This window comes from Erinaceus europaeus, chromosome 8, assembly GCF_950295315.1.
Source record: "Erinaceus europaeus chromosome 8, mEriEur2.1, whole genome shotgun sequence".
Classification (NCBI taxonomy): domain Eukaryota; kingdom Metazoa; phylum Chordata; class Mammalia; order Eulipotyphla; family Erinaceidae; genus Erinaceus; species Erinaceus europaeus.
The window spans coordinates 75,868,727-75,880,016 of NC_080169.1; the positions used below are offsets into that span (position 1 = coordinate 75,868,727).

Below are 11,290 nucleotides of genomic sequence, written 5' to 3' on the forward strand. Positions count from 1 at the left end.
GTCGGGAGCTTGAACTGGGATCCTGGAAGACTAAAATTTAAACAATAGGACTATATCAAAGTCAAAGATTTTGCACAGCAAAATAAACCACCACCCAAAAAAAAAAAAAAGACATTTATTACAGAATGGGAGATCTTTAGATATCATATATCAGACAAAAGGCTCATAACCAAAATATATAAAGAACTGAACTCAGCAAAAAAAAAAAAAAATGACCCCGTCCAAAATGGAGAAAGGATAGGAACATAATATTCATCAAAGAAGAGATCCAAAAGGCCAATAGAGAAGTGAAAACTGCTCCAAGTCTTTCACTATCAAAAAAAATGCAAATAAAGAGAATAATAAGATCCCATTTCATCCCTGTAAGAACATCATACATCAGAAGGGATAGCAACAACAAATGCTGGAGAGGTTGCAGGGGCAAAGGAATCCTCCTGCACTGCTGGTAGCAATGTGAATTGGTCCGAGCCCTGTGGAGAGCAGTCTGGAAAACTCTCAGAAGGCTAGAAATGGACTTACTCTCTATCACTCGGCAATTCCTCTCCAAGGGATATATCCTAAGGAACCAAAAACACCCATCCAAAAAGATCTGTGTACACCTATATTCATAGCAGCCCAATTTGTCATAGCCAAAACCTGGAAGCAACCTAGGAATCCAGCAATAGATGAGTGGCTGAGAAAGTTGTGGTGTATGTACATAATGGAATACTATTCAGCTATTAAGAATAAATTCACCTTTGTCACCTTATCTTGGATGCACCTTGAAGAAATCATATTAAGTGCAATAAGCCAAAAAGAGAATATGCAGTGATCTCATTCATAGACAGGGGTTGAGAAATACAAACAGAATGAGAAAACAGAAAAGCAGAACTTGGACCCAAATAATTTAGCTCAGTCATCCACAAAATTGTATTAAGATTCTGTTGGAAGATTATTCACACAGTTTAATTTACATATTACATAGCTGCCTTCACTCTATAATAGCAGAGTTTAGTTATGCAATAGTTTTAATAGTAAGGCCTACATAGTTTACGATATTTACCATTTGACCCTTAGCAGAAAAATGTCCCTCGCCTTATTTCCTATATAACCTATAAGAACATACCTTCCAAAGACTCAATGCCAGTTGCCTGTGCCAGTAAATCTTCATGTCTTGCAACAACCTGGAAGTCAAGAATCAATAATCATTATTTCTGCCAATTTAGTAGTAAGCAGTATTATTATTACTACAATGTATAACTGAAGGTCTCTCTCCAGTATAGAAAGTAGTCAAATACCCACTGCAAAAAGAAAATGCAAGTAACAAAGGTGTATTTGAGATAAGTAAATGGCAGTTAATAGAGTATTAACATATATTCTTCCAAATATACAAAGCAAATACTAACTGACCTTAAGGAATATATTAACAGCAACGCAATCATTGTACCAACAGACCATCTGCAAGAGACAAATTACCTGTTCAAAATACCAACAAAGAAATAGTAGCTTTAAAAGAAGCAACAGGGGAGTTGGGCGGTAGCACGGCAAGTTAAGAGCATGTGGCGCAAAGCGCAAGGACTGACCAGCATAAGGATCCCGGTTCAAGCCCCCGCTCCCCACTTGCAGGGGAGTCGCTTCACAGGCAGTGAATCAGGTCTGCAAGTGTCTATCTTTCTCTCCCCCTCTGTCTTCCTTTCCTCTCTCCATTTCTCTCTGTCCTATCTAACAACGATGACATCAATAACAACAACAATAACTACAACAACAATAAAAAGACAACAAGGGCAACGAAAGGGAAAATAAATAAATAAAATTAAAAAAAAAAAAGCAACAGATGAGATGGATTGAAGAGATACATGCAAACTCTTCCATGAAATTTGCATATTGAAGTAAAGTAAAAGACTCTGGGGTGGGTGTGGGGAAGGGTTCAGGTCCTGGAACAGGATGGCAGAGGACCTAGTGGGGATTGTATTGTTATGTGGAAAACTGGGAAATGTTATGCATGTACAAACTACTGTATTTACAATAGTTTATAAAACTATTAATAGATAGATTAAACTATTAATACAAAGATAAAATCAATAAGATTGTAAAACATCAACCCCCTAATAAAGAAAAATAAGTAAATTTAAAAAAATTAATAGAAAGTTCTGAAATGAACATGCAACATTACCATGGAGAAACCATATATTGGGGCAGAAAAATGGAAAAAAATGGGTAAATAGTTATAGAAATAATAGTCAACCCATATCTGTGACCTTGGGAGAACTACTATAGTTTCCCATGGAGGGAATGGGGACACATAACTCTGGTGGTGTTAGTGATATGGAATTATACCTGTTATCTTATAATTTTATAAATCAAAAGTGAGGAAAACCTCAATTATGTAAGCACTAAAAAAACCTGCATCTATGTAACACCTGTATTATTGAAGCGATCAAGACAGAAATAAAAACTATCTGGTAAACAACAAAATTGCTGGTATGTGCTACCAGATCCTATGGGACACAGCAAAAGAATTTTAAGAGGGAAGTTCAGAGCAACACAGGCTCACACTAACAAAGAAGAAAAAATCTCAGTCTATCACATCTGAAGGAATCAGACAAGGAGCAACAAACAGATACAAATGCTGGTAGGAAAGTGAAATGATAAAATCAGAGTAGAAATAAATGAAATTAAAATTTAAAAAATTATACAAAAGATAAAATCAAGAGCTGGTTTTTAAATTTCAACTTCAGTATCACTTTATAAAGGAAATATTGATATATGAGATTGCTGTTACAAGAGTACATTTCCACATTTTCCTAAGTCTGATTGTTTGAAAGGATAAAATTGATAGGGAGTTGGGTGGTAGTGCAGCAGGTTAAATGCGCGTGGCAGATTAAGTGCAAGGACTGGTGTAAAGATCCCAGTTCAAGCCCCTGGCTCCCTACCTGCAGGGGAGTTGCTTCACAATTGGTGAAGCAGGTCTGTAGGTGTCTCTCTTTCTCTCCCCCTCTCTGTCTTCCCCTCCTCTCTTCATTTCTCTCTGTCCTAACAATGACAACAACAACAAAAAAAAAGCTACAAAAAAATGGCAGCCTTAAACTGGATGATGCAGAAATTCAAAAGACAGGTATTATCAGCACCTAGATGCAAACACTGTTGGAAAAAACTAGAAAGGAATGGACACATTCCTGGAATTATACAGCTTACCAAAACACATGGCAGTGAGTAGGTGGAGTGAATAGGTCAATCATTATAGCAAAAATTGCATCCATCAAAAATCTTCCCCCCATCTCCCCAAAAAAACCCCAGGTACATATGGCTTCTATAGTGACTTTTACAAGACTTTCAAAGAAGAATTAACACCCATTCTGCTCAAATTCTTCGAGAACATTGAAGAAACTGGATCACTACCAAGTAATTCTTTAGGAGGCAAATACCACTCTAATCCTCAGAGAAAGTGGCATAAAAAACAAAAACAAAAACAACTATAGGCTAATATCCCTACTGAACACTGGCACAAACTTTTGACAAATTAAATCCAACAATACACACAAAATAATTCACCATGTGCAAGCACCCAGGTTCAAGTCCCAATTCCCGAATGTTGAATCACTAATTAAAAGAGAAAGAAAAGATTCCCTGGAGCATTTACTTTTTGTATTCTTTTATTTTAGATAGAGAGAAAAATGAGAGAAACAGATGGAAAGAGAGGGAAAACACTACAGCACTGATCCATTATCTATGATGATGTTTCCATGTATTACCAAGGTTTGAACCCAGGGCCTGAAGAGGGCTGAGACAGGAATTAAACTGGGTGAATTATCTTAGTTTACTTGTTTTATAAATAAGTATTAATTTCCATCTGGCATGTCTCTTATCCTTAAGACTGTCATGTCCTTAAAATGTCTGAGCTTTCCCTAGCACATTGATATGGTCATCAATGTATTCAGACTAACAAGAGCTGCCTGCCTGCCTGCCTGCCTGCCTGCCTACCAGCACACTGCTCAGCTCTGGTTTATGGTGATACCATGCACTGCTCCAGTACCCACCTGCAGGGGTAAAGCATCATGAGTGGAGCATCCCTGTAGGTGCCCCTCATCCGCTCCTCCCTTTGTCACTCTCTGTCTCTCTCTGCCTCGGCCTCTCTCTCTCTATCTTCATATCACTCAACTGCTACAGAAAATAAAAAATAATGGCTGGTTGCAGGGAGTTGTAGAGTCATGCAGGAATGAAGACCCAGCAATAACACTGATGGCAAAACAAAACAGGAGAATTTAAAAATATCAGAAAATTGTAGGAAGGACAGAGCCTTCAGAATTACTGACTACAACCTACATTTCACCTGACTCCAAACCATCTGACAAATTTTAAAAATATATTCAAATACATTAAGTGATATGAGGCCCAGGAGGTGGTGTGCTGGCTAGAACTTTGGTCTTGAATTAAGTGATATGAAAGGTTCTAACAGCTCAGCCAAGATTAGGACCCTCCTCCTATCTTTCCATATTGCTTTTCACCTACCACACATTTATCAGTTTCCTATTATTTAAGCAAATGATACAACGTAACATGACAATCTTTAAAATATACTCCAAAATTCCATTTTCTATTCAAATACATCACTAATGTTTGTCCATCTGTTCCATAGCACATCAGTTAATACAGTGAAAACAATTACGAATAAGAGATTTTAGATAGATGGCTACATTTTCAAATAACAAAAAAGGAACAATTGCAACCCTGTGTTCATGACTTATTATCCATAATAACCAAAGAATAGAAGCAACCTAAATGCCCGTTGACAGACAATAAAATAAAGAAATTATAGGACACATATTCAATGGTATACCACTTGGCAATTTTAAAAGATGATATTATATCCTTTAGGACAAAATAGATAGAACAAGAAGTGACTATGCTTACTGAATTAAGTAAGGAGGTGAAGACAACTACTGCTTGGTTTCATTCATATATAAAGTATATAATAGTTGAAATACATGAACTGTGGTCCGGGAGGTGGCACAGTGGATAAGGCATTGTACTCTCAAGCATGAGGTCCTGAGTTTGATCCCCAGCAGCACATGTACCAGAGTGTTGTCTGGTTCTTTCTTTCTCTCCACTCTTATCTTTATCATTAATAAATAAACAAAATCTTAAAAGAAAGAAAGAAAAGAAATACAGAAACTGGCCAAAAAAAAAGTAACCAAACTGTCCCTCAGACTTTCTTAGAACCATAGTGGTTATTGTTGGGGAGAAAAAAATACACAACTTTTCTGGTAATTACAGTATGGAACTATACCACTGTAATTTTGTGAGATTCTATCTTAAAAATCATCATTAAATCATAATAAAAATTAAAGTAAGTTCTTAAAAATAAGCCATACTGGTAAGTTATGAAGTTACCTTTTTTCATGTCAGTATGTATTCAAAGAAACAGAGTATAAAGACAAATTATCACTTTGGGATGAATAATTTCGATGAAACAGAAGATTAGAATTACCTGTAGGTGTAATTCTTTATCCAACTGACTGATTCCTTGGGCAAGTTTTGCTAGTTGTTCAGCAATTACAGCTTGATGAATAGATTGGGAAGTATAAGTCTTCACATCAAAATCTTCATTTAAAAAATCCCTATAACATTCTGGGGGAAAGGAAGTTTTAAATCATTAATTACATGGCACTTAACCACAGATAACAAACAACAGACTATTATAGTCATCCTTAATACATGTGGTCTTTCAAAACACTATAAACTGTTTCAAATGCTTTGTAATAAAAAGAAAAAAAGTGGGGGAAAAGTGTAGTTAATTTTCACTGACAGCTTACTATTGTCAAGCACTGATATAAGTATTTTACACACTAACTCACTCAATCCTCACATAACCCTATGGAGCTATCCTTTTGCTGTTTCACTGATAGTAAAATAGTTACAGATACCCAACTTCTCCAATGTAACTGTCTGGAATTTAAACCTAGAGAGTCTAGCTAGCGTCTAATTCACACTCTAAATCCTTGTGATAAAAGCTAACTTTAATCAGTGGTTTAAAAAGAAAGCACTGCATAAAAGAATAAAAATTAACTACTAATCAAAGCTTTTAACACAAGAAAATAAGGTCATTGACAACTAGACACTAGGAAATTAAGCATCTAATGTTTATTATCTCATTTCTAAATCAGTGTACAGATATTGTATTATCACTTTTTTGAGGAAATGTTGATTTACATGGTCATAATTACAAGGGTAGATTTTTACATCTTCACAAGATGGCTGTCACCACACCTTTATCTTCCACCCAACTGTAATCCTCCATTACACGGCACCAATACACAAATATATTTCTTATAAAATGTATCTGGAGTGTTAACAAAAGTAGGCAAATAGAAATTTACTGATATTACTGAAAGTTAGGATGTATACATGCAATGGATAAATGGCAAGAGAAACTATATTCAAAACAGACTAATAACAGAGGAAGTAAGTGATTCTATATGTTAACAAGATTATTTTTCTGCATAGAAATTTACAAATCTATTGGCAAAAGATAGAAAGAACTAAAATTTAAAATAGATATACAAAAGTGAGTTTAATATAGGTATAAATTATTGCCTCCTAAGAATGTAAAATACAAAATGGAATACTAATAAAAAAAAAACTCCCAATTGCCTATATTCACTAAAATATAAGCTATGTAAAGATAGTCTTTTCTTTTGTTTACCACATCCCCACAGCTTAAATAATGCTTGCTGCATGAAAGGTAATTGATATTGGATAAATTAACCATTCTATATGTTAACTGGAATTATCACTCTACTAAAGCAAAGGTTCATATTCTTGATGTAGTTGAATGAAGAAGGGAACTGCTAATTGACCTTAATTATAAACACCACCTTTCTTTTTATTTCATCAGTGCTCCTGCCAGGCACACAACTGGAGAAGGTCATTCTAAGAAGGAAGATTTAGAGGCAGCAATGAAAAACATAGCTTGAGAAAGGGCAATACTGATTTCAGAGTATCTAGGGCACAAGAGTACTTATGGGGGCCTGGCAGTGGCAAATGAGGTTAAGCACACATTGTATACAATGCACAAGTACCTGGGTTCAAGCCTCCAGTCCCTACCTGCAGGAGAAAAACTGAATAGTAAAGCAATGTTGCAGGTACCACTCTTTATCTCCTTTCCCTCTCACTTTCTCTATTTCTACCCAGTTTATAAATAATACTTTAAAAATATTTATTTATTTATTCTCTTTTGTTGTCCTTTTTGTTTTATTGTTGTAGTTATTATTGTTGTCATCTTTGTCAGATAGGACAGTGAGAAATGGAGAGAGGAGGGGAAAACAGAGAGGGGAAGAGAAAGACACCTGCAGACCTGCTTCACCGATTGTGAAGCGACTCCCCTACAGGTGGGGAGCCTGGGGCTCCAACCATGATTCTTACGCTGGTCCTTGAGCTTCGCACCACCTGCACTTAACACACTGTGCTACCGCCCGACTCCCAAATAGAACATTTTTAAGGAGTATTTATGTGTATTAATGGCAGAATAATAAAGAATGATAGGTGATAGCATTCCACTACAGCACAGACTTGCATGAATGAGGTCTCAAGTTCCCACATGCTGGAGTTAAGCAATGCTTTAGTGTCCCTATACCTGTCTCTCTCATAAAAATAAATCTTAAGCAAAAAAAAAAAAAAAAAAAGAGGGTGCAGCTGGTAGAGCACACCATTACCGAGGATAAGGACCCAGGCTCAAATCCTCTGTACCCATCTGCAGGGGGAAACTTCACAAGTAGTGAAGTGATGCTGCAACTGTCTCTCTCTCCCTATCTCCCCCATCTTTCTCAATTTTTCTATTAAAAAAAAAGGACACACACAAAAAAAAAAGGACACTAGCAGTGGTGGATTTATCATGTAAGCACTCAGCCGGAGCAAAAACCCTGGTAGCAACATGAATGAATAAATAAATAAATATTTATTTTAAAAGCTCCCCAACCCAAGTGCCCAATGGCAGAGGAATGCATAAGGGAAGTTGTGGTAAATATACCCAGTAGAATTATTACTCAGCTATAAGAAAATATGAGACAGTGGCCTTGTCTTTGTTTCTTTTTTTTTTTTTTTTTTTAGACCTTGTCTTTTACTACAACATGGATGGATGGGAATGGAGAGGATTTTGTTAAAGTGAAATAAACCAGAAAAAAGAAAAGATAAATATCAGATGCTCTCACTCATATGTGAGACTTATAAAACAAAGAAAATGAAAGCACTGGTGGAACATTAATTAAATCCTTGTTCTATATATGCCAACAAATCTGAAGATACTAATATGAAAGTGGTGAGGGGTTTATGTAGAGATTCGTAGTATGTCCTATGGTGGAGGGAGATAGATGGGTAAAGTACACTCACATATGTTTCGGGAAAATGTGAAATTGTACCAGAAACAACTATTGTCCTGCAAGACAGTATACTCTCATTTTCTTCTTTTTTTTCTTTTGTTTATTTATTTATTTTGCCCCCAAGGGTTATCGCTGGAGCTCCATGCCTGCAGTATGAATCCACTGCTCCTGGAGGTTATTTTTCCACTTTTTATTGACTAGAACAGAGAGAAACTGAGAAAGGAGGGGAAGCAGGGAGTGAAAAATACCTGCAGATCTGCTTCACCGCTTAGGAAGTGACACCCCCTTGCAGATGGCAAGCTGGGGGCTGGAACCAGGATCTTTGCTTGGGTCCTTGTGCGTTTAATCCAGTGCACTACCGCCCTTAGCCCCCATTCGTTTATATATATATATATATATATATATATATTTAATAGAAAAGTACAAAGGTGGGAGCTATGCAGTAGCAAAGCAGGTTAAGCTTGCATGACACAAAGCGCAAGGACCAGCCTAAGGATCCTGGTTTGAGCCCCCAGCTCCCGACCTGCAGGGGGTCGCTTCTCAAGCTGTGAAGCAGGTCTGCAGGTGTCTATCTTTCTCTCCTCTTCTCTGTCTTCCCCTCCTCGATTTCTCTATCCTATCGAACAACAACAGCTATTACAACAACAATAACAACTACAACAAGGACAACAAATTGGTAAAAATGGCCTCCAGGAGCAGTGGATTCATAGTGCTGGCACTGAACCCCCAGCAATAACCCTGGAGGCAAAAAAAAAAAAAAAAAAAGAAGGAAGGAAGGAAGGAAGGAAGGGAAAAGTACAAAGGCAAACTTGCAGGCTATTTACTCTCCAAAACTTAAGATTCTTAGAATGCATATGGAGATATACAAATACCACATATGGCATTGTTTCTTCCATTTCTTCAACACAGTTTAGTCAGTTTTGAAGTGTAAATAGAACTTAAGTCTTGCCTGACACTCTCCTAAATACTCTGTTATCATCCTCCTGTGTACACAATTCTATTATTAATAGTAGTATCTTTATAGTACTACAAATTTATATCTTTATAAATACTATCTTTATAGTACTACAAATTTGTTTTCCCAATATAAATGACAAAATATTTGAGGGTCAGAGTTGCACGTGTATCTAAAGGCAAAAATTTGGTTAAAGGCCAGGTATATGGACTGACCTGCCAATGCCTATGTCCTGCGTAGAAGTAATTACAGAAGCCAGACCTTCCACCTTCTGCATCTAATGATCCTGGGTCCATACTCCAAGAGGGATAAAGAATAAGAAAGCTATCAGGGAAAGGGATGGGATACAGAGTTCTGGTGGTGGGGACTGTGTGGAATTGTACCCCTCTTATCCTATGGTTTTTGTCAGTGTTTCCTTTTTATAAATAAAATTTAAAAAATAATTTTGCAGATGAAAGCAAGTAATTAAGGGCAATAATAAAATATGCAGCCATCAGAGAGTAGTTTGGCATTTGTATTCATTCACATATAACCCATTATACTTTGGCCTAAAAATGTGTGGTTATGTTTCTTACTGTGATAATTAAAAAACACTTAATCTGCACCTACTGTGTGCAAGATACTGTGAGCAACAACGTAGACCATAAAGAGATGCTGGTGCCTGGAGATGATTCCTCCAGGTAGAGGAAGTGCCTTAGCATTCACTGAGAGCCTGGTTTCATTCCCCACCCACCAAAAGGGGGGAGTCTCCGCAACACAGTTGAAAAGATTAAGGCAAGCATACAAATTAATACAAAGTAGAACGTGATGGTGACTGGGTGAAAAAGAATTAGGAAGGGTCTTGGGAAGGTGAACTTTATTCTGAAGGATAAGCGACTTGGGAGGGATGCATTGGATCGACCTTCTCGTGGTGCATCCCGTGAGTACCCATTCATTGGGGAAACTGACGATCCTTCCTAGCCGACTGAATCCACATGGATCCCAGTCACTTTCAAAGCCAGCAACAAGCAGCTCCTGACAGCTTTCAACCTGACCTGTTGACTGGCTTCGGAAGAAGGGCAAACGCTAGAAGAAGAAGAAGCGACTTGGGACATGTCACTTTAATGTAACTACAATTCTACACAACTTAACGTGTTTCTGAAATGCACTATATTCTAATTTTTGCCTTCTGTTCAAAATTAATCGTCTATCAACATGGCTGCTATATTCAACACATATAGCTAATACCAGCATAAATAATGAATGCCCCAAACCTTCCCTCTAAGTATGGATAAGGATAAACAACTGTATGAAAAGCAAAGGAGCACGCGGAGAGAAGGGGAGACGCACCTGTGTAATCTTCTGTTAACGGGATAGTCCTAACTGCTAAACAATGTTGCCCTCTTTTATTAAGGATTTTATCTGTTATTTGGTAGGATAAAACGTTTCACCCTTTCCTCAAGAATTACAGCAGCTGATGGTTGCAATATGATTCAGTGGGTGTGGGATCCGGGGGCACCAGGGTTACCTCCCGCCCCCAAGAGCGAAGTCGATAAAGAGAGAAGCAGTAAGAGACCAGTTGTGCCCAAGAAGAGAAGAGGGCAAGACTCTAAGGAAACAAGTTGGTAAAACCAGCATCCAGCCTTTAAGGGGGGCGGGCAGAGGGGAGTGGTCACGTAGAGACCGGAAAACTTTCTGCAAAACGAAGGGTTGAGCACACCACCCGGGCCCAGTTGTGAAGCAAGGCAGCTCCTCAGCTCCCCAACGGAGCCAGACCCCGAATCCTTACCGTCCTGCAGAAGCTCCCGGACTGTCGCCGCAGCCGCTCCAGAGCCTACAGCTCGTTGGGCCCCGACAACAACGCTAGCGCCGCCACCTTCCATGTTGGCAGGTGCCGGGGTGATGACGTCAGCGCAGCTCCACCCCGCCCAGATGGTGACGCATAATTCCCGCGCCATCCGTTCCGCCCAGCTCCGGGATCCCGGGCATCCTGGTGGGACTA

General features: G+C 38.1%; 1 protein-coding gene across 2 annotated transcripts in view; it reads right to left on the reverse strand.

Annotated features, from left to right (window-relative positions):
* Window positions 1–11,269, reverse strand: part of COG5 (component of oligomeric golgi complex 5) — a 237,610-nt gene extending 226,341 nt beyond the window's left edge. Inside the window, exons 1-3 of one of the 2 annotated variants that reach the window (XM_007528314.3) lie at window positions 11,078–11,269; window positions 5,468–5,607; window positions 1,106–1,163 (exon numbers count right to left, since the gene is read on the reverse strand). In XM_007528314.3, coding sequence (XP_007528376.2) covers window positions 1,106–1,163; window positions 5,468–5,607; window positions 11,078–11,246 — 367 coding nt within the window. In that variant the 5' untranslated portion in view covers window positions 11,247–11,269. Of the gene's footprint in view, window positions 1–1,105; window positions 1,164–5,467; window positions 5,608–8,877; window positions 8,959–11,077 lie in introns of those variants that run through there. The other variant, XM_060196396.1, reaches the window with a different exon arrangement.
* Window positions 11,270–11,290: the final 21 nt, after the last annotated feature.